General features: G+C 41.0%; 2 protein-coding genes across 2 annotated transcripts; one reads left to right on the forward strand and one right to left on the reverse strand.

The window, feature by feature from the left end:
* Positions 1-1,348: 1,348 nt before the first annotated feature.
* sec22b (SEC22 homolog B, vesicle trafficking protein (gene/pseudogene)) lies at positions 1,349-6,686 on the forward strand. The gene is made up of 5 exons (XM_022252242.2): positions 1,349-1,558; positions 2,467-2,576; positions 3,060-3,220; positions 3,756-3,902; positions 4,895-6,686. The coding sequence occupies exons 1-5, from the start codon at positions 1,484-1,486 to the stop codon at positions 5,047-5,049; spliced, it is 648 nt and encodes a 215-aa protein (XP_022107934.1). The 5' UTR covers positions 1,349-1,483; the 3' UTR covers positions 5,050-6,686.
* On the reverse strand, positions 6,608-19,023 carry zgpat (zinc finger CCCH-type and G-patch domain containing). The gene is made up of 13 exons (XM_022252249.2): positions 18,852-19,023; positions 17,515-17,617; positions 16,870-17,054; positions 13,847-14,101; positions 13,497-13,597; positions 12,316-12,378; positions 11,659-11,819; positions 10,767-11,022; positions 10,074-10,138; positions 9,382-9,573; positions 8,709-8,815; positions 8,301-8,380; positions 6,608-7,821 (listed from the first exon to the last, which is right to left on the reverse strand). The coding sequence occupies exons 1-13, from the start codon at positions 18,978-18,980 to the stop codon at positions 7,683-7,685; spliced, it is 1,836 nt and encodes a 611-aa protein (XP_022107941.2). The 5' UTR covers positions 18,981-19,023; the 3' UTR covers positions 6,608-7,682.
* Positions 19,024-23,014: the final 3,991 nt, after the last annotated feature.

Here is a 23,014-nt window from a genome sequence, read left to right on the forward strand (position 1 = left end):
ATCCCCTGAGAGGAATCCCGCCATGACTTTTGAATTTCCTCCTGGCCAAAAAGTATGATCCTGTTCCATTTGCCTTTTAGTTTTATATACAGACGTATCTGGGCCTTTTAATGAAGATGCTCAATCCAATCATCGTTGTTGGGGTCAGTGGCGCACCCAGGGAGGGGGGGGGCGCTCCGGGGCTTTTTATTGCAATTTAACTCACAAACGAGGATACAAAATTAGGCCTAAAAACGAAGATACGCCTATACACTATATTATTATTTTAATAATCTAACCATAGCTATGACCGATCTCTGTAATGGACCGAGCAATCTGGTTAATCCAGCGGCGTGGCTGAAAAATCGTCTACCCCCGGCACCGTCGCCCCGCTGCATATCCTGATGTGATCACGATTATGTACTTGTATATGTCCAACATCCAGTCACCCCCCGGCCCCGGGGGGGCCCTCAAACTTTAGCGTGAAGCCCCCGCTAGCTCTCCCCTCCCCTTGCTCAGAATCCTGGCAACGCAGGGGGTTAATCATGGGTCCTGGGTTAATCATAACCCAGTTAATAGTTCCGCTCTGTATATGCTGTATATCATATTATGGACAGGCTAGCGGGTCCGTGTGCGTTCGTTCATTCGTTTTTCGAAATTAAAACAAATCACACAACCAGACACAACTTGATTTCAGTTTTTGATTTGAAAACCAAAAATGACGGAAAAGACGAAGAAGTCCTTTCTTGTTTTTGCTGTTGAAAACGAAAAATAAAAGTAGACCTGTTTTAAATTTTAATCCCAATTAATCCCACGTAATTTCAAGAAGGTGTCACTGACGTTGGCACTTCTCAAGATAAAAGTTGCCCTTGAGCATGCGATAAATGTGCTTGTGAGTTGCTCCTCCTTTACTTTGGAAGCATCAAATTCCTCGTACTACTCTTGATTCATGCATGTTTGATTGATGGCTTACAAAGACGTTTTTTACGTTTCAATAAAAAATTGAACTGTTTTTCATTCTTGGAGCAATAGATTACGCTGTTGTTCGTTTTCACTTGGCGGAAAAACGAAAAAAGAACGTGATTATCGTTTTTCGTTTTCAAATGAATGGCGACAGAGAAACGACTTTTTCTGTTTTCATTTTTATTGTTTACACATCGAAAAACGAGAAACGACTTTTTTTTTTATTTTCTTTTTCAAATCGAAAAACGAATGAACGACACGTACGTACATATGTACGTCCGGCCGGGCGGACGTACCCGGTACCTCGCGCCGCCCATGATAAACGTGTTATCAAAGTTCAGAGGTTTTCACTGGTAGTCAACTTATTATACGTGGCTTATTCACTGAAACTGTCGGATACCGTGCAATTTACGTTGGCGCTGGCCACGTCGCGCTGGCACTCGTAATAGTGGCATCAGTGGCTGTGTACCGATAATTTGTGTCCCTTATTTTCCGCTTTTCTTGCAATTTCAAGTCCAAAAAAAGCAATAAAACAATCGCCATGGTATTAGTGACGATGATAGCTCGGTTGGCGGACGGCCTACCGCTAGCTGCCTCGATGCAGGAGGATGAACAGGCTAGTAATGAATGTGTTAAATTACTGAAATTAATCGCGTTATTGCTGTTAACCAGCTGTGGTATTTGTCAGGACTGTTTACCTGATTACAACTTCTTATACGATTAGGGCCTTGTACGTTGCATGGTTTGTGCTGAACAACATGAATTCCACTCAAAGGGACATATGCTTGCAATTGCTGTTTTTCTAACTACAATAAATACATGCATTGTCCATTGTAAACGTGCCATGTGGGCCGTTGGCCTACGGCTAGCCTACGTACATGTACCATATAGGGTCGGCCCATTCCTACCCACAGTTCTGGGGGAACCCCGTTCCCACGTGCGAGCGGGACAGACGTCGGACCCCTCAGTCTGACAGTCTAATTTTGGGGGGAAGGCCTACGACTACGTACGATATGTACGATAGTAATATGCCCATATTACTAATGCTAGGCCTAATGCTAGTACTTTTAGTAGTACTAGTGACAATAGGGATTAGGCCAACATCATGTATCACCATGGCAGTGCCAGTGGCTTTTGAAAATTATTAGCTTCTGTCTTAACATAGGCTAACAATGTAAGTTGTAACATTAATCAAAATACATGTAATTGGTCTTGTTTTCCTCACTTCTTGAAGACCTACATGTATAATGGCTTACAGTCACACCCTAACCACAGCATCTGCCTTAGCTGTACATACAAATGTATGCACCGACTAGCATAATGTATGAGCAAGGAGGAAATTATGGCCAAAATAAACAGGAGGTTAAACAGCTGGAAAGTGCAGGTTTCGAATACAAATGCTATTATTGTATTATTGAAGACACCTCACATGTTTGAATATGGCAGATTTGAGTCGGGTTTATATCTACACTTTCTAAGAGATGATGACACATAACAGGATGATATCTTCCAACTTTGATACAGTCTGGCCGTAGTTTCATGGAATATCAGAACCAGGCCAAGATGCTCTTCAAAAAACTCAACCAGCAGTCACCAACGAAATGCAGCATAGAAAGTGGGCCCATGGTGTTTCAGTAAGTCAAATAGAACGTTACTCATTTTAGTTTCTGAGTCCTGATGTCCAAGACTGCCTTATTGAACCATATACACATAGTCAAGTGTTGATGAGAAGAAGAGGTTTCAACTGCTATTTTAAGTCGTCTTCATCAATGACAAAATTCAACATAGTATGTGTCTGACAAAGGTTGGGGATGCAGTGAGTAAGTGGGCATGGATAGTTGGACCAAGTATTGTTCAGGTCAGACACTTCACAAACCTGCTAAATTGTGCCATAAGGTATGAACATAACATTTTTACATTAAAACAAATTGAACCAAGCAGCACTTCAGAAGGGAATGGACAGGTAGTACCTGAATCAGTCAGGCTGTTTTCCCAAAGCTTAACTATCGGTATTCATGTTTGAACAAGTCCATTCTGTTGAATCGGAACTGCGGGACCGGTTAAACTGTTGGACACTTCATCAGCACGCTCACAGCAGAATTGCCTTGCTCTCACAGTTACCTTATCGAGGTTGGCGTTGTCTACCTGGTCCTGTGTGAGAAGCAGTACGCCAAGCGGTTAGCCTTTGCCTACCTGGAGGAGCTACAGCAGGAATTCTACTCACAGTACAGTAAGAAGGTTAGCACAGTCACCAGACCGTACTCCTTTATTGAATTTGGTAAGGCCGCACATCATGTATAATTTCATAATGAACTAATTCAGTGTCTTCTTTTATTCTTAACATGAATGATCCGTATTTCTCATCTGCTGGTTACGGGGGCACAAGTTCTCTTGTAGTTACAGGATTTAGAACATATTAAACTTTCAAATGCCGTCAGCTGTGTGTGTAATTATTAAGGAAATAAATTTCCCAATACCTCATCAGATTCCTCTTGCATCTTTCCATTAAACTGCATCCATCCATCACAGATTAGTGATTCTTGAAAAACGACTATTTGTTACCATTGCCAGGAAGGGTATTTACCCAGGCCTTTCTTGATCACATCACCCTGTGCATCCTCAGAAAGTGGAAGATTTGGGAGAAGTTGGCAACATTCTGTCTTTTTAATATATACTCCAAGGGCAATAGAGGTCAAGGCAACATCCCAAACTAATCTTAGCCTCCATCATGCCGTCACAGTATACAGTCTTAATGCATGTACCATTGCTGCGATTGACCCTTGACATTTTGGCGTGTTTTTAATTATCAACAGACACATACATCCAGAAGCTGAAGAAATCCTACACAGACACCAGGGCCCGACGGAACATCAGCCACATCAACACAGAGCTGCAAGATGTGCAAAGGATTATGGTCCAGAATATTGATGACGTCATGCAGAGAGGGGTGGCACTGTCAGGTGTGTGGTCGTATCACTCAAACCTCACTTGGGAATTTTTTTTTTCTCCAAACTGTGGATTTTTGGCAATGCATAGTTCAGAATCAGAACAAGTGAAACTGGGTGTAAACTTTTTTTCAAGTTCAGTATTTTTGCAAAATGTAGCTGATGTATTTTGACAGAGCTCATTTTTCCGACCCCGAGACACAATTTGCTGAATCGCTGCAATACTCACTTTTATGATTGCCCCACACTTTGCTGTACAAATAGAGTGAGTGGATGTCAGCGACACACTCCAAGAAATGTTGAGCAACGTTTCTACATGCGATCCTTTGTTATGTAAATGGTATTATCCAGTTGACACCTCTAGACTCTGCTGAAAAACACACTTCCAAGCCCTCCATGTGGAGGATACTGGCATATCAATTTGACTAATCCCATTTAGACCTAGAACATAGTGGCCTCACACTTTGCTTTACTCAGTTTCCCATGAGGCTCAGTGGATCTGGTCCCACCTCATGTGTGCAAAGCATGACTCCTTACTTTACAGGTCTGTTGCACCAATGGAGCACGAGTTGAGCTACCAAAAGAGCGTCACTGCCACAACGTTTTAGGCCCCCCCCAAAAAAGTCTTTCGTCTCTGGTCTGCATGCGCATCGATTTCAAGCATACACGATAGTCTTCGTGTTTTTTCTCTGCGAGAGCTGCAACACCACGCTCTGTTGCTGCACCGCCTCAACTTTTGGGGGGGGCAGCTCTATCTTTTACTCAGGGCAATAGATCCCAACAGGATCAATGTTGAACGAAGTTTGTTGTCAGCATATAATTGATAAAGCTGGTTTAGTCCCTTGACTTCACAATGAGTGTCTGCAGTTGCCTGTACAATCCAACCCTGGAGGAGAAAAAAAAGCTGCATCACCGCATCAGTCTGACCCGAGACAAACTATGTTTTTTGGGCCTCAGCTAAGATTTGCTCACTCCTGGTATTTCTCTTGAATTTTTGTATTTTCCAGATTTGGACAACAAAGCCAGCAACCTGTCCTCGTTGTCCAAGAAGTACAAACAGGACGCCAAGTACCTAAACCTGAGATCAAGAAATGCCAAGATTGCCGCCGTCATCACGTTACTCGTAGTCTTTCTCATCTACCTTAGATACTGGTGGTTTTAGGACTAGGCACCACTCTTTTAATACATGTATATGTGTGTACATATCCGACAATAAGGGCTCTGTTAAATTGAGGCAGTGGGAAGAAAAATGGCATCTGTTTCAAATAAAACCATATGTATTTGTGGGGCAGAAATGATGTCATAAAGTGTCCTTAAGCAACCACTCATCAAGGAAGAAGGTACCATTTCACAATACAAGTGTGCTGCCCAGTGTTTTAGCTGGAAAGGTCACTTCTGAGCTTTGCTGACATCTTTGCATATACACATGTATATCCTAATGTTCACCTGTTCATCATTGCTTAAGCATCCATTGTCGGGTCTTACAAATGCAGTGGTTTATTTGAGCACAGTTCTAATTTCAAATCTTGCTCGCCCAAAAATAGTCAAAAAGTGCAGTCTTTATGCCAAGTGAATACCTTCAAGAGCTCAGATGTTGAAAATCATTCCCAAAATGTGCTGCTGCTGCAAAAAAAAAACAGCCTCCAGTTGCACAGTGAAAGTCCCGTTGAAAAGAACTGGACCCAGATATCAAAACTGTGCCTGCCAAAGAGGAGCCTGGAACTCTCTGATTCCTACAGTAACTGAAATTTGGCAATGTGAATGAAAAGATTAGTTTCTTGGATTTCAATCCAGATAGCCTTATCTCTGTTGGACTCTGTTGGGTTTGGTTGAAATCCTATTAACACATGCTGCATGGTTAGGGTCGAGGAACCAGAAACCAGCTTCTTGTTCAATAGGCTACCGGTATGGGTTTTGTAGTTCATAGGGTTCCGTGGGCAGAATAACTGACAGAAATTATATATGACGACGTTGCTCTTCAGCTTGCATCAGTGTATGAAAACAAACTATTCATAAAGAGGACTTATACATCAGTACTGGTGTTCAAGGTGCAGATCATTATCGTTAATCTATGTACCACGATTTTGTTGCCCTGTTCGAAACAAAAGTAGATACTGTCTCTGCGTTATGGAATTAAAACTGGTTTGGAGAACTAGCCATCAGACTTCACGCTAAATAGCTTAACTAAGCTGTGGATCACAGAATTTATCATTTACTTTTGTTTTTTCTACTTTTGACAAGGTATTGGCCAAGTTATTTTCTCTCATTTAGAAATCTCACTCTGAGTTCTGCCAGTTTTGTACAAAATCTCACAAGTCTCAGACATCACAAATTATTTCATTCAAATTATTTCTTTATGAATCTTCAATTTTTCATATTTTGGGTCACTTTGTGTCAGTGCTGCCCATGATCATTGTATAATACTAATTTAACGCATTATGTACCACACGTTTTCTGTGTCCTCCAGTGTCATTGGCAATGTTCCAGGTGTGATGGTGGAGTGAGCAGTGTGAATGGAAACTAAACATTCCAGGGAGGGGCATCGTAGTTTGCCCACCACGATAGTACAGAGCATGGTTGAAGTTCATTTAAATCTTGTCATTCTCATCTGGAAAATCTGCACCCTATGCAAAACCCAAAGATTGCTACAGCTCCAATATACAACAAAACTGCAGAGTTACATCACTGTGCTTAGTAAAATAAACTAAGAACTCTAGTCCTGCATTGCATGACTTGTATGCCGAATATTTATTGCAACTCAGAGAAAAAAATGGCATTAAAAGACTCCATCATATTTAACACATCTTCTTCGGCCTCCATTTCTTTCGTTCACGTATAAATGCCCATGTTTCAAAGAAACCATTAATCTACACAAATATTCTTTGGATTTCGTTGAACACTTTCAGGTGAGTCACTGCCATCCAGATGGGCTGGGTTTTTTTTTTCAGGGCTTTCCAGAAAAATTGTACATGAACAACCTCAAGACCAAGAGAATGGATGTGACTGATGCCTGAGTTGCAGGCTAGGGCTTTAGCAGCATTAATTCTCCTCGGTCGGTCTTGAACGTTAGTTTAAGACAGGCCACGCACATATTTATTACCATTCATAAATACCAATTTTAGTCAGAAGAAGTCAATATATGATCACTTTCCAACGATTTTGTTCTAGAATTTTACTTTTATTCTCTGTAACACCCCGTCCATTTTCTGGTATATTCCTTTTGCAAGTTGTCCAGAAGAATCGCCATGTAAAATATGGACTTGGCCCATGCATGGCGAGTTGTGCATGCCGCTTTGCACAGAGAATCGTGACCAGTAGGGATGGATTAAACTGTCTCGTATCCAGGTGCCAGAGCGTTTTTTTACGCAGCGGGCATTATCAAATGTTAACCCCCTTCACGGCAGGATTATTTTGACTGTGACTGCTGGGCTCTGGTATGCCCTGAATGGAGGGCTTTGTCCATCAGCAGGCCCCAATGAACCAGCAGCTGCATGGTGAATACACTGTATGCGTGGTATGTACTAATCCTCACACAAAGGTGCGGTAGTAGCAGTCCTCCGTAGCGAAGGGGTTAATACGCGGTCATGTTGCAAGTTGTTGAATAGGGAAACTGAGGTATTTACGAATGTGTATTCATGCACATCCCTGGCACTGAATACACTGCATACGCCAAAGACATGACTGACCAGAGACCTGCTCAGCAAGCAAATCTTCGTGAGTGTGTTACGCCACACATTGCATCAGCCAACCAAAACAAACACTGAAAGTCTTGAAACAGGACTGGTTGGCAACCATTCAGAAGACGGTGAGTTTCCGGTGTTCTTCTCTGTTGTTCTGCTGTCTCTTGATCTTTCTCTCGGAAGATTTGAGATTTTGTAGTAGCCGCTCTGTGGCATCTATCTTCTCCTTGATCTTGGATGCTGTCAGCTTGTCCCTGAGGAGGAGGTTGAGTGCTTGTTTGTGATCGGTGACTTGCGTAATGCTTCTTGTAAATGCACATTAATGCATACTAGTGAATCTGCGTGCCAGTAGGCTTATGTGATCTGACGCCACAGTTACAATTCAGGTAATTTGTTAGTACAATCAAAAGCTGATTTCAGACTCTTTGTAACTAATTCATGTATTTGACCACATCCAAAGTAGCTGTTCATTGAAAAGAATTTCAGCTGATTGACTGAGGCATGCAACAGTCTATCCAATAGCTGCAAATACGGCCGTTTTCGACACAACTTCAGAAAGATCGCACCTTTTCACCTAACATTTTTCAAATTTCACAATGCCACTAGTTTAAAAGTCCCCATGGCCCCAATTTTCCGTCTTGTATCACTGTTGCGGATCACATTCTTATGGTCAGTGAAATACTGTACCTTTGAATTTATCAGGACTTTGGAAATAGCCCTGTGTATGCCATACCTTTGGTTTCTCTGCAGCGACTCTTGTAACCTCATAAGCTGCTTCTCAGTACTTCGGATGTCTTCCTCTGTCCTCACAAGCTATTGATGAACAAAAATAATAGCAACACTGATAAACTCAACAGCTTCACACAAAAAATTAACATTTTTAGGAAGAGTGTGGAAGCCTTAAATCCGTTTAAAACTTCAGTGTTTTGGCTTTCTGAATTTCAAACCCAAAGCAGTCTGTGTGGCTTTTGTGCCTTCAGGGCAAAATCATAGATGAATAAAACTGATCTTCAGTTTGTTTGTGATTGTTTAATTGACATTTGTCAGAATTACCCAATTTTGTTCTTCAGCAGACCCCTGACTCTGTGGGAAAAAAAAGGCTAGAATTGAAATGACTGGCCAGTGTGCCATTTGCACCAACCTGTATGTTGAGTTTCCTGCCTGGCTTCTCCTGCTTGTCCTTTGAGGGGTCCTTCCCTTGGAAGTTCCTGTTGTTGGAGTTTTGCTGAATTAGCTCTGTGATTTTGGCTGAAGTTAAGATAGAAACATACAAGAATGTCATGAACGAAAATCACAAAAAGGCTACCGTGGGCAAATTCTGGATATAATTTCATGGATAAACACTTCAAGAAACCTAACAATCTTTAACATTTCAAAAGCCCTTCCAGTTTTGCCTGATTACTTCTTTTGCACGCGGAGTTGCCATGGAACAAGGACACTCTGCCATTGAACCATGAAGAGCTGTGAAAATCAATCCAGCCAAGTAGACATGATCATTATAGAGTTCAATCCTTGACGAAGAGGAGAAAGACGGTCTTCAATCAGGATAGTGTGTGAGTGTGAGCGAGTGTATCACAAACATTTCAGAACAACTCATAGCCTCTGGGAAGCTTGCTTTGCTGTTTAAATCACTCAGCCTTTTGTGAGGTAAATCTAGGGCAAGCAGTTGATATCCTTCTCTCTCGTGCTTTATTGGCCCTCCAGAAATGACATCTGTGGAATTTTGTCATGTGTCTAACGTGTTCCAGTGAAAATAAGTGTTCTGGTGAAAACGTTGAACGAGCTCTTGTCAGACTTCTCATCTAAGCACTCACTTTTCTTGCCGCCTAATTTCCTGTTGATGAAGTCAAAGACGTTTTCTTTCTCCCTGTGTTGGCCACTGGATGAGGATGACCCTCCCTGGCTGTGGTGGTGACCTTTGCCCTTCCCTTTCTTCTTCTTTGGCTTACCCACAATGCCAAGCTTCTTCATTTCTCGAAGCTCCATGCATTTATCAAGTGATTTACCTGGCGGCACAAAATTACACACTATAGATTCTAACAGTGGAACACGTTTTAATAGCCACACCTTCACAAGGGTACCACACCCCTTCTAAATGAAACACTTTTGAACTAGGAATCCAAGAGCATCTAAACATTCATAGTGAATGAAATGTACCACAATTTGTATCAATTTGTTAGATCATGTTCGAGAAACCATCATTTCATGTATCTACAACCATCAGGTTCAGAGGAATAATTAATGTCATCCAAATTACATGTTCATCATTTGTGACACATTAAATTATTTTTCACATAGGATGCAAATTTCAACAACAAAAATTCTTACCATCTTATATGACAGATGCAGCACCAGATGTGGTGCAAACAAAATTTTGTTGAAGTCAATAGGTTTCTGGTTACAGTGAAATTTGAGGAAGTTTCATATGGCATACTTTGCTTCGACTGCACTTAACAAACACTAATTTACAGTTTTGATGTGACAATGTCCATCCACGCCCACCTACCCTGTGGAATAATCACAGCTTCAACTGGTTCCACTCTTCCCTCACCGTTCCTTCCTAATCCTTTCCTGAAAACATTCACAAAAAGGGGAAAGAGTGACTCAAGTGAACAAAGTCCAGTTGTCAACGTACAGACAAGTTTTCAGAAGATGATGCAAAATAATCGTAAGCTGGGTTACAGACTACAGAGTGTTGCACTTCCAAAACCTTCCAACTTGAAACCATTTTAAATGTGTTCATTTTTACTCAGGATTCCAAATATGTTTTCTCTAGAGTGCATGAAATCTTTTCCCCAAAAGGGACCTTGAAGTACAATTTTGTAGCAAGGGCTGACTAAAGGCCAGTTCACAATTCAGGCAAATGTGAAAGCAAAGCAAATTTCACCATAGAAAACACTTGCAGCAAAATACACTCAACTTAATGTGTTCAATATTTGCAAATTTGCAGAGCGAATATTTGTTACCTGAAGTCACAAAACCATACTTTTGTTATGCTGGCTTTGCCAGCCAGTAAGGAACAGCCTTAACTAGGCATTAAATTGAGGAATCCTGCATTTCACACATAAATCTTTTCCCACTCCAAACCACCACAGCGCTCAACGTTAATGGGTTTTTCTGGACATAAACACAGTGTAAGTTTAATGCAAGTGCCAATATGTTGAAGACTAGTCAACAAGTTGAGAGTGCAAAAGCCTACCCGAACTCATAGCCCATTTTGGCCATTAGCATGGAGCCAATCCCCCTGGTGTGTGCCTCCCATTCTCCCAGGGGGATTCCATCCCCCGACGGTCTCCAGGCGATGCGGGGAAAATCTCCCTCGTCCTCCTCCTTCTCTTCCTGCTGCTCAACTGATCTCGAGTAGCTGGTGGACGGGAGGTTGGCTTTATCTTCCTCATTGTCATAGTCGTCATCACTGGACGATGACAAAGACGGTGACGATTCCTCCCTTTGCTCTGGTGACAAATTTCATTATCAACTCTTTTGTACCCGTAGGAATAAGCAATGGGACCTGTAACTCAGGTTCCTTGGTCCTTCAGATACTTTCCCAAGCACCAAGCTTGCCCCTTTAGAAATTTCACAAAATATTTCTGGGCATGCTAGGAGCTGTTTCTTTGCACAAATTATGATTTGGACAATTTGCCCGAGTGCAACTGCATACTCTGCACAAGCACACAAAAGAAAATTGTGTCATTTTGCTTCTACACAGTTCATTAAACTTTAAACAAAGATGGTAAAGTTGACACTTGACAACAGTAAATAAAAACACTGTGGTTAAATCCTCAAAATAGCGGCTAATTACATATATTGGCACACAACTGTGACTGCAATACTTTCTAAACAAATAATTGTTGTATAATTGTAGTATTCAAAAAACTAGACACTGAATTGCAAATAGTGATTATACAAACAAATCCCTCATTTCTTTACTATTTCTTAAGCAAACAACAAAAACAAAAGCTCTCTATTCTTTACCCTAAAATATGTCAACATTCACTGCACGCATTATATTTAAACGATAAAAATAGACTTTTAACGTTATTTCAGAACAGTTAACCTCGAAATGCTTCTTGTAATGAACACTTTCTCACCTGATGGGAGTATACTTTCTATGTCAAGTGTTTCTGTAGTACCATACGACTCAAACTGCACTGCTACTTGGTGTTTATCCTGGTCTATGTGCTGAATGGAGGCTGGGTACCAGATACCATCACTGTATCTGGCTAGGCACGGGGCTTCTAGCTTCACTAAACTGTCAAAAGGTTTGATGAAAATATTTCAAAAAAGTTTATTCGTCCAAAAATGCGCAGAAAACTAAGATGTCAGATAACCTCAGCCACATTAAGTCATTCAAGTCGCTACACTGACTAAATGGCATGAAGTCTTTTTTAAGCAGCAAAAAAACAACAATATTGGAGCCGTTACAAGAATATTTTCAACACAGAAATAAGAACCAGAAAGTGACAATCTGAATGACATATTTACGTTCTTGTTGGCATGAGGGAAAACAAATATGGTATTGCTTTTCTAACAATCCACTGAGAAAACTGTGAGCTCTGAAGAAAGCAACACTGAAAATTCCCAAGAAAATGCAAATGATACAGCAGCAACCAGTGAAAAACGAGCGGAGCAATGCCACTCAAACAGAGCAGAAAACAATGTGTGGAACAGCTAGGATGCTGACTGCAGAATGAGATGTTTGTTGAACAAGGCTCGCTCTTCTGTGTTCCTTTGCTAGAAATACTCACCTAAAGTCTGGCTCTTTGAAGGCATGCAGCTCGGACAGCTTTACAACATATCCATGGGAAAACCTGCAGACATTTTTCAAGATCAAATAGACAATAATGTTGTTTGAGAAACTTGCAGCACACTTTCTTCTTTTCTAAACTTTGAACTTGGTTAGGAAAGACATTCACACAAGTGTCAGTGATGATCTCTGTGCTGAAGCAGTATGGCTCATGGCAAATCACCACCAGCAACTTCTTTGCAACTAATGTATTTTGAACCCAAAGGGGATCTCAGCATAGGGGTTAGGCCTGTGCCAAATATCCGAATACTCAATAAATTATCGAATATTCGAATATTACTTTCGAATTTGAATATTCGAATGCAAAATTCATGAAAAGGAAAGAAAATTTTCTTTTGTTTTTAAATGAGAAAATTGCATATGGAGGTTTGTTTCAAGCAGATTCAAATGAAAAGTGACTGAAATCTTACAATGATTCAAAACGTAAATTATTCCTTAAACAATTTAAAAGGAACAGCCGTGGTTACGCCGAGACAACGCACCGACGCGGTGCTTAAATCTATTCATTTCGACGAATAAATCTTATCGATTTCAAGCAGAAACGAAGTTTTAATGAGGCACAATTCCCCAATTTTGTGGTACACTTTTCTCAGAATGTATAGGATGAAATATCTTGAGCAGCATATTTTTAGAAAGGGTGTACCCTGACTTAAAATATCACAAGAAAACAAAGTAGTAGACAGGAACACATGTTTTATTATTAGAGATAATTCAATTTAATTTCTGCTTTGATATTGTGCAGGCTGTAACACACATTGAACCAATGCGTAAATGGTCCGTGGTCCAACAAGTAGCTGTCTGCTTTTATAATCTCGGAATAAATGTTACATTACAATACACGCCACTCTGAGTTCAGCCTATTTACCTGTTTGGCCAAATAATGAGATTCACAGATCAGTTCAAAACTTTGAAGGAAATTCACATATTATAATTATGCGATGATAACATTGTGCTCTCATTACATATGAGCCTACGGTTAGCTGATCAGCTAAATTTCTAATACCATTATTCATTCTGTGAATTAAAGCCCGCTAATTAAGCAGCTGGTTAACAACCAATGACATTTCTGCATTTCCTGTTCTCATATGATAAGATAATGCATTAAGTCTTTTGATTACCTACCTACAATCCTCTGTTGTGAATCGGCAGGTTCCTTCCAGAAAGTAGGGACACGGCCTCATGGATTTGGAGGTAGGGTTGCAGAACAAAACCCTGAGTGAAGCCTGCAGTAGCAAACAAGAAATGCCACAGGAACGTAGTCGAGACTGTCACAGGACCAGACATGAAACCATTCAACAAATAGCAGGGAGGAGAATATAAAGCCTTTGTCAGAATGCTGTTTCAACAACTAGGCCTGAGCTTCAACTGAATAAAGACATGTGGGCTGATGCTGGCAAGGGATAAAGCCATAGCTCTGACAGTCTGTTTTGGACACATCCCAAGCAATTTGACTTGACCCATGCCCCAAGTACCTCTTCCTTGAGACTGTTCCTGGGCTCAACACACAGCACTACAGCATTGTGTCGTTGCCTGCCGCCCCACTCCTCCATGTAATCCACGCTGCACTTGGTGCCGCATATATCGTCCTCCTCTTCGCCTCCACTGTCATCTTCACCCACCTCCACATTGGTTATCTCTTTGGACCACTGAGAGATGGATCCCGTAGAGGATGATGCATTTGATGAGTGGGGTGGGGCAACTGTTTCTTCCTCATCAGCAAGAGCTGCCTGAAACACACAGGGTGCCGAAGCAAATGGTGTCACATGTAATAACCTCAAATGGTTCATGCCAGCGAAAAAATGTGTAGTTCATTACATGCATGAAATAATAAATGATAATCCTTTGAATTCAATTGTCTCTATGCACTCTACAGGGTGTCCACATTAAAAGTATACCAAGATAAAAATTACATAAAAATGTCAGATGTACACTGACAGGAATAGTGGCCATGTGGAGGGCACAGCTCATTAAACTTATGAGGTAAAGCGTGAGGTCAAATACAGACGGTTTAGAAACAGTTGAACGGTTGGTGTTAATCCCCCTTCATTCCGTTCGTCTTTTGGTGTTGGACAGTTCAACGGTTTGAAAAGAACCGTCTGTCATGGACTATCTAGCTTCACGAGCAACCCTGACAACAATGGAGTTTGTGACTGCACAGCCATAGTTGTGAACAAAAGATCCTATTCAAGGAGAACTTCACTGGCCCCGGTCAGCCTTCCTGGACTGGCCGTGAGGATTAGCGGTTAACACCTTGATAGGAAGACGCAAAATCAACTGCATTTCAGGCTACAGACATTCATCTAGCTTCAGATACGTTTTGAGTGGGTATTTCATGACAAAAAGGCATCGCCCCAAGATAATTGTTCGTGTTTAAGCGTTTTTTAAACTGGAAAATAAATGCGTTTATATGGGAGTGACGGGGAATGCCAAACACGGTTGCCTCATTTTACTACCTAATCTATCGTCTATGAAAGGAAATATTCACATAGACGCAATATGAATTTATTTGGAACTTCTGTCACGTGTATCATATTCTTAGAAGGTAATAAAAAAAATGTCAAACTCCGCATCAAATAGTGCTGCAAGTATGTGTCAAGGTGTGCTGAAGCACAGCATGCACCGAACTGCTTGGCCAAATTTTCATCCAGGGATGCCTTGGATCGAGCGCGAGTCCTACGGTGATCGGCATCCAACCAAAATTCGTTTTGCACTCCATTTATGAGACCATTGGCCTAATATGGAATGTCATTACTTAATATGGAACGTAAGGGCATGGCTATCGGAGATTGGCAAATAAAATAATAAATCTGAATATACATAAGCACGATTGGATGTAGTGAGAATTTAGAAATGTCATGCAGCGACAACGCCGCACGTCGCGTGTTCTTGGTTGATTTCTGAGTGATTCTCACCACATGCTTTTTACAACCATCTCATGATGCGGGCCATTGTAAGTTTCAGTATATTCACGCACGTGTGGAGCACGCCGTACAACTCGTTATCTATTTTTCGTTGTGTTTTTTATTAAGTTTCTTGTATTTTTGTATGTTTTTCCGCGTGTCATCAATATAATGCCTTATTAAAGCCGTACATCCGAACCGAACAGTTTGGTTCAGTTCAAAAGTGCCTTGTTTGATGTTTTTTTGCCTCGGTTCGGTGGTTCGCCTGCAGCACTAGATTAAATTGTGTTTATTGTTTTAATTTACTGTGCATTTAAGTTTCATAGGTAAAGTCAAACACCAGAGGTAAGTATAAAACCCGACATGTTTGTTTTTCCAACAAGAATTTTGTGCAGCCACAAAGCATTCAAAGAGTACAAAACAATCGTACGTACAAAACATATTGCAACGTGCACGCATGTACTATTGACTTCAAGAAAAAACATGTACTTGTATCCTTAAATCGTGCTGGTGCAGCCTCGAAGTAGAAAGCGCGTAGTTCGCGTACGTGTCTTCCTCGATCCTACACATGAAAACCTGCGAGTGCGCAATCCTGAGTCCCAGCTTGTGCACACGGGCAAAAAAAAAAGAGGTTTTTTCTCTAACTACATGTTGGCGAACAGAACACTACGTCGTGTATGATTCAGGTAAATACTATTTCGAGTTAGTATATTCGATTCTGCAGATATACAGTTAGGTGTGTATTTAACTCACGATACCGAGACAAAATATTAAGATTACTGGGTATTGAGACCTGAAAAGACTGGGTCTGGAAACCGACAGTGCAACACAACTACTCCATACACGTGTTTTATCAGGAAGTTAAAACAGTCTGCCGATCTAAATCCTGCTGTGGAGCTGCAAAGTAAAGAACTATTGCCATGACTCATCCACCAGACCGCAGAAGTCTATGATGCGGTAATGCGATAAGCTGACCGTTGTTTACTGGAAGCTGCAGAATGCACGGTGTACTCGACCGCAGCGGTTTGGCAAGCCTCGCCGAAGCGTTCGTCTGTTCGATGTTGACTGTCGGTGAGACTTACCGTTTACAAAGCGTTGAACGCTTTCAAAAGCGTTGTAATTTGACCTCACGCCTAAGTAGCAACAACAAAGTAGATTAGATTGATTTAGATACATTCCTTGTTTTCAAGAAAGTGTTCTTAAAGCAAAGGCACTCAGTATTCTGCACATTTGCACGGTGGAGCCTTATTCATCAAATATGCAAACTTGTCACAGTGCCAATTTCAGCACCCTTAACATCGGTTTAGTTTGTTTACTCATCTGTGTCAATAACATCACAAGCTGCACACCATTGTAAAGAGGATATTCTAAAGTTTTTTCTCTATCCCATATATAAAGTAGTTTTGCCATTACAGTAATTTTATCTCTTTATACCTTTTAGTGTGGACACCCTGTATATTTAGCTAAAACCAAAGCAAGTTACCTCACTAAACAAAACAAAAGCACAAAAAGGGAAGTTTTAAAACAAAGAAAGAGAGACAAAGCATCAAAGGTTAAATAACTAACACTGAAGAATTCATCACAGGATTTCAAACCTGAAATGCAGCATATTCCTCCACAAACTTGCCCGAGGAGGAACCTGAGGCTGACGAGTGCCTCTGCTTCACCTGTGCATCTCCTGAGGAAGACGCAGGTTTCACGAATGAGCTGCTGGTCTCGGCTGATAACGTGCCATCCACGAGGCTCAGCAGTTTGCTCTTCTTAAGTGACAGAAGGCTCTCTATCCAGGAGCAAAAGGTGACAAAGCATGCAAGTAATCGTAGGGACCTACTGGCAAAGGGGTGGAACATGACTTTGTATCTAACCACTGCCACAAACTAATGTCTCCAACCTAAGGGACACAGAATCCAAGAGTACCGTGGGCGCAAAGTAAGGATACAAAACCTATGGTCGCATACTCAAAAAACAGTCAACAGTGGTTGCTAAGAATCGTATGTACTGAGAACTTTGATTTAACATTCAAAGAATCAAATCTAACAGGATTCAAGACCAGGGTACTTCAAGCCATCTCGATTCTTTGTTTTACTCCTGATCCAAGTCACCATATAATTTACAAGGAGGTAGGTTTCCAAGTTTAAAGAAAAACATGTCTTTTTGAGAAGCGCCGACAGTGAAAGGAGACCATGACATGTTGACTTGTACACTTGATTCACCTTCAGGAATCCTTCAGGTAACTTTACCTTCGGTCAGTTGAATAACCTGCTGCAAATCATCTCGGAGTTGAAGCAGCTCTGTTTGTCCCTCGGCTCCTGCACTCAGCAGTACTGTCTCCACCTGCTGAAGCTGAAAGGATGTCGACCAAGTATGACAACATATTCATTCATGACATGCAGAGATACACAGGTATTGGTGTTCCTTATCAGTAGCACCTTGTTCCTATAACAACCAAAGCCTACTTTTAAGAAACAAATCACCTCGAGAAGTTGGTGGTAATGTCCTCTTTCATATGGAAAAGATTGCGTTTGTGAAGAGGACCGGGACTTTGGTTTTTGAGGGAAATTATGGGGTAAAACCACAACATAGGTGACGCGACGAAGAGCTGTGAATGAAGACGAATGAGTCAGGTAACCAGACTTAAAACAAAACGGCATGCTCCAACTAAGCAGTTATCATTTGCCAAACGCACATAAAAAAAACTGTGCGGGTTTTTTCGCTTAAATATATTGTCAACATTTACCTAAACTAGAGCCAGGTCTACTAGGATCAAGGAATGGATGCTCACGGTCTTAATGTCAAATATTTGGAAAAAAAAGACCTTTTTCCTTTATTGTAGGAACAGAGTGCTAATGACGAGGAATACATATTGACATATTGCACTGAACAATTTGTGTTGCACTAACATGAGTTACCAAGGCCCGAGTTATGGCTAGCAGTAAACGCACATCACAACTTGGAGATTGTCCTTGTATTTGGAGAAGTCCCTTTATTCAAGGGCAAAATCAGTCCCCAGAAAGAGAGAATGTGCTCTACACGGGGACAATTTTTTTAAGCAGGTTTGGTGATCTTACCACTTCTCTGGGGATCCTTTAATGCCTTAAATTGATTCAGCCAAAAAAAAACACCCAAGGCTGCTGTTTAAAAAAAATCTACTATTTACTTCTACTAGGATTACAAGCAGGAGTCCGCAAAGGCACCTTAAGGGTGACGAAAAGACCATATCAAAACATTTTTCTGAAAATCAGTTCTTGATGATATGGGCCTAACGTTAATTAATCAAGTGACATGGCAGTGTGCCATGGGCACAAAGTTTGCAGAAACAACTTATTTAGGTGCTAAATGAACTAAACGAAAAATATGGGAGAAAAAATTGATATTAGCATGTGGATATTTTTACCTAAGCTCACTTGGAAAAAAATGTCTCCTTCTAACTTGAGGAGGCGTTTTCTCTTTCAGGAGACTGGTTTTGTCCCCAAATAAAAAAGGGTCTTCTCCGAATACAGGGACAGTCCCTAATGGCTAAATTGTGATGTGCGCCACATGTCTGTATGACATTTGTGAGAAACATGAACCCGCCTACCTGCTGTTTGTATGCTGAAATTGATGTCTGCAATGTTTCTTCATCCATGAGGGTGTAATGAATTTGTGAATTGTGATGTGTGTTTACTTTAAAATTAATTATTTGAGTTAAGTAAAGCCCACAACTCATGCACACTCTGCACTTCAGTTGACGACAGCTTTCGCATGGTGCCTTTGCCTTGGAAATTGTAATGCTAATAAAACGCAGTAAGTCAGATAACACGTTCTTTTCGCTTGTTGATCAAATCATTCCTCCCATAAGCAGAAAAAGGGTTCTGGTTTTCAGGTTGCAGGACAGTAAGTAAACTGCTATGCAATAGTGATAAATACCCGAACTTCAAAAAATCAGGAAAAATGCTCACGAGTTTCTCAGGCGTTTGACACGTACGTCAAATTAAAGCCCAGTTTATGATTTTCATTTTCTTTTCAAATCTCCGTTAATTAACTGATGACTTCTGAAGATATTTATTTCTACGGAAGGTCACCCCTAAAATGGAGTCTTGAAGCCCCTCGCTATTTTGAAATATCGATGCCTACACTTCTCGAAAAATAGACCATTCCAGCCACCAAGTTCTTCCTTATCTCACTCAGATGCAAGTTGGTATTCTCTTTGCCAACCTACTTTTTTCTACAAATCTTCAAGTTCATGGGCCACAAAATTTTGTATTTCGTAAAGAATTTGAGTGCATACAAATCATGGGCCCGCGCAAACGGTTTTCGGCCTATTTACTGGCCTGCATTATTAAGTAAACCCAAGTTTTTACAATTTCCCCGAAAACGTGTAAAACAGAGGAAAAGGAGGTTCCACGATCAGTTTGACGTGAATAATTGGAAACGGTTGTCTCTCATCCAGGTTATGGGCCTATGACCTTGAGTAGGGCTGATAGCCTGCATAACTGTGTAATTTGGCCATTAAGCTAACGTCTGTGAATTTCTAACTTTTTCAACTGCTGGAACTAATCGCTTGTGGCCGCAAACCAGGGTTGATTTCTGTTGATTAGGGTTAGGTTTGGCCAACTATAGGTTCGAAATTCGCACACAGGGTTTGCCCTTGACCGGGTGGGGGACGCAGTACAATACTCATGTTTAGAAACTCAGACTCTATGCTGGACCAATAAGACCTTCGAGTTTCCAAAAATTGGGCAAGCAGCCCATCACTCACCTGTCTTGTAATAGTAATACCACATTACAAAAATATTTGAATTGGCCAAAAGTTTTGCAGGCAAACCAGTGGTTGTTCAAGTCCCCCTCCATCAGGCTTGAACGTGCCGTGGAGCTGAAATTGCTCAAGTTACTACATGGCACTAACTTGGGGGAAAAAAAGAATTTCATCTATAATTATAATTTTTAGAATAAAATAAAAGATTCGTCATTAAAAACATTACACGTGCATGAGAAAGGACGCAAGGGAGGAAACGAGACAAGCCCCTAAAAGCCCCGGCCGCCGAGTCGGCCATACGTCGCTCACCTAGACTAACAGCCTCTCCTTACAGTATTTTTTAATGCACGCATTAATATGGGCAAGTTCCCGGACCACGTCTGGACACCCATCTATACACGCATGAACTCTTTCATAAAATCATGTTAATGACACACCATTTTTTCTCCGGGGGGGGGGGGTGAAAGGGCGTTTTCTGTCGTTGTCTTTAGTTGCACAAAAGGACAGCCGAAGGTTGAATCAGGACCTCGATAGTTCTGCTAAATAACAGGTTACGTTATATGGTGGATCGGAGCAGGGGTGCCCAATGTAACAAACGGTCTTTGGTTTATGTTGCAAGTAAGGAACTTGCAGAGAATGTATCTTCGTGGACACTATCTAGAATAAAAGCAGCTCTTCGCAGGAGACACTGGCATGATGCACGCTTGCATTGTTCAAACTAATAGGTGCAAGAATTATAAGGTGATAATGTAAGGTAAATTTCTGGAGGCAATCTTAGGGTCGGACGTAATAGGTGGGTCATCTGGAAGCCACGGACAATAGGGAACCCTTTCTATGTGGTGACGGCCTTTGTACTGTGGAAATTTCCAGGATGGCCGCTATAAACAAAGACGTCCGCATGTCGACGGGTATATATTTAAAATAAGAATGTCTCATTTAATACTTTGCCACTGGAAATATAGGTTGAGCCACTGAAATCAACTTTCTGGGTCATTTTAGAAGCCACAATGTTAAGAAAAACCCACGGCCTCCATGTTACTATCGCTAACGTATAGATCCAAGTTGGCAATGACCATGAACTGACAAAGTGTAGTCACTGAAATCGAGATCCTATGTTGTTGAGAGGTCAAAAAATATAGGGGAAAAATTGTTTTGATGACCATTTTATCCAAAGTTGCTGCCACACATACTTCGAGGGCATATGGAAACATTTTTATTTTAATTCATGTACCATACCTATACTCAAAAAATTATGTTCAAATCAATCCCCCAAAACGTTAAACGAAATTACAAAACACACCTGACTATTGGACTGGTCAGTGAATTAAACTGCAGAAAGTTACACATTTCTTTAAATCCAGTCGAAGCCCATTTTCTCCAACTGTATGAGCAGACAGTTTTTAGAAATATTGCCGGAGAGGAGCTCGTAAAGAGTTTGTTTTCAAGTTAACAACTGCCGCAACTTCATAGAAACATGGAAGGACTGCGTAGCATCGTGATCAGAATATTGGCAAGAATATATTATAAAATAAAATCAGTGCTCTGAAACATGTAATTGCCGAGCTTTCGGTAACCGAGTACCTTCTTCGGGGCAAGCAGATTCAGTTTAGAAACTGCTTGCCCTGCAGAACTTAATCTGCTTGCCCTGAAGAAGGTTCTCATGTCGCAACTTCATTCATGTAACTATACAAACTTTTCAAGTTCAGTACAAGAAGTAATCTCTGTCCATGTCGCTGTAGAAACAACTCATTCATTTCTAGTATACTGCAGTTATAAGGCGAGACAGTTTCCATAATACAACGTCTACTGTGCAGTCCAAATTGAAATGTTAATTGCTTTCTTTCGATCCCAAACAATTAATAATAACATCACAAACAGAACACGTAAACAAGCTATGGGCCTATATCATTGCAGGTCATCGAAGTAGCCCTACCCTAATTCACATACATGTTTACAGTTTTCCAGACTGGACTATGTGCGGCAAATACGGCAATATCAAGTCACTTCCACCCCGCCTTCGGTAAAACTTCAAAGGATTTGGCCGGATCACGGCCAGATAAACTTTGTAGCCAGAATAATACTATAGTAGCTGCATCAGAGTATGGCTGTTGATGAGCTGGCTGGACAATGAGCGTGCGCGTGCCTGCCTTCAGCGAAGACGGAGGCGTCTGTCAATTGATATTCACTTTAATGGCGGGACTTAGAAAGTTCTAAGTGGCACCCCCCCGAAAGGTGATCTATTGCTTACCCGCCACCCTGAGTATCCTTTTATTTGTTACACCCGGTTTCGGTGCTTTCGTTTCTTTTGTACCGTTTGTATGGCAAAAACGATGCTGTTCCCAGCATCAGTAAAATTGGACGGACGTAAGAGTCAACGAACTTAGTCACATTGCCAAAAAATATCGCATGTTGCTCCCTTATCCTTACTCTTTGAGATTTCTTATAAACTTTTATTATGCTATAAACCTCAGACAAATTGGTGAAGTGAAACTTCATTCCTGTTAGCCGGGAATGGTTTTAAAATGGGATGTTCGTTATGGCCTTTGTAACAATGCGGGTATGTCATGCTCTTGGGGGACTTTCAGACATTTCAACATTAATACCCAGCTGTTTGTTTCTGACGAATTGGTGACAGAAGTAATTGCAAGAGGTGTGTTTTTCTATTACAAAACTTCGAAGTCATGGTGCCGACTTGTTCAGAAATTAAGCAATTGTCCCATAACACGGTGCTCGTTATCGGATGGAAAGTATACGTGGTTTTGCACTAGGATTCTTGTTCCAGTGTAACCCTATATATTTTGACAGCTTGAGTAGAAAATGCCAAAACTGTGCTTAAACGGGCAGAAAACTAAGTGAATGGGAAATTTAACTGTATAAAAGTAACTTAGGCACATTCAGCCAAGGACCCTCTTTTCTGAAAAACATTTTTTCGACTTCTTTCTCCTCTTCAGTTTCTGAGCGAGGCTTACTCTAAAACTGTGGCAAGCCTCACAGCGCTCAAAAAC

Source organism: Acanthaster planci, linkage group LG11 (assembly GCF_054643075.1).
Source record: "Acanthaster planci isolate LZ-2023a linkage group LG11, COTS_SCS, whole genome shotgun sequence".
Lineage (NCBI taxonomy): Eukaryota > Metazoa > Echinodermata > Asteroidea > Valvatida > Acanthasteridae > Acanthaster > Acanthaster planci.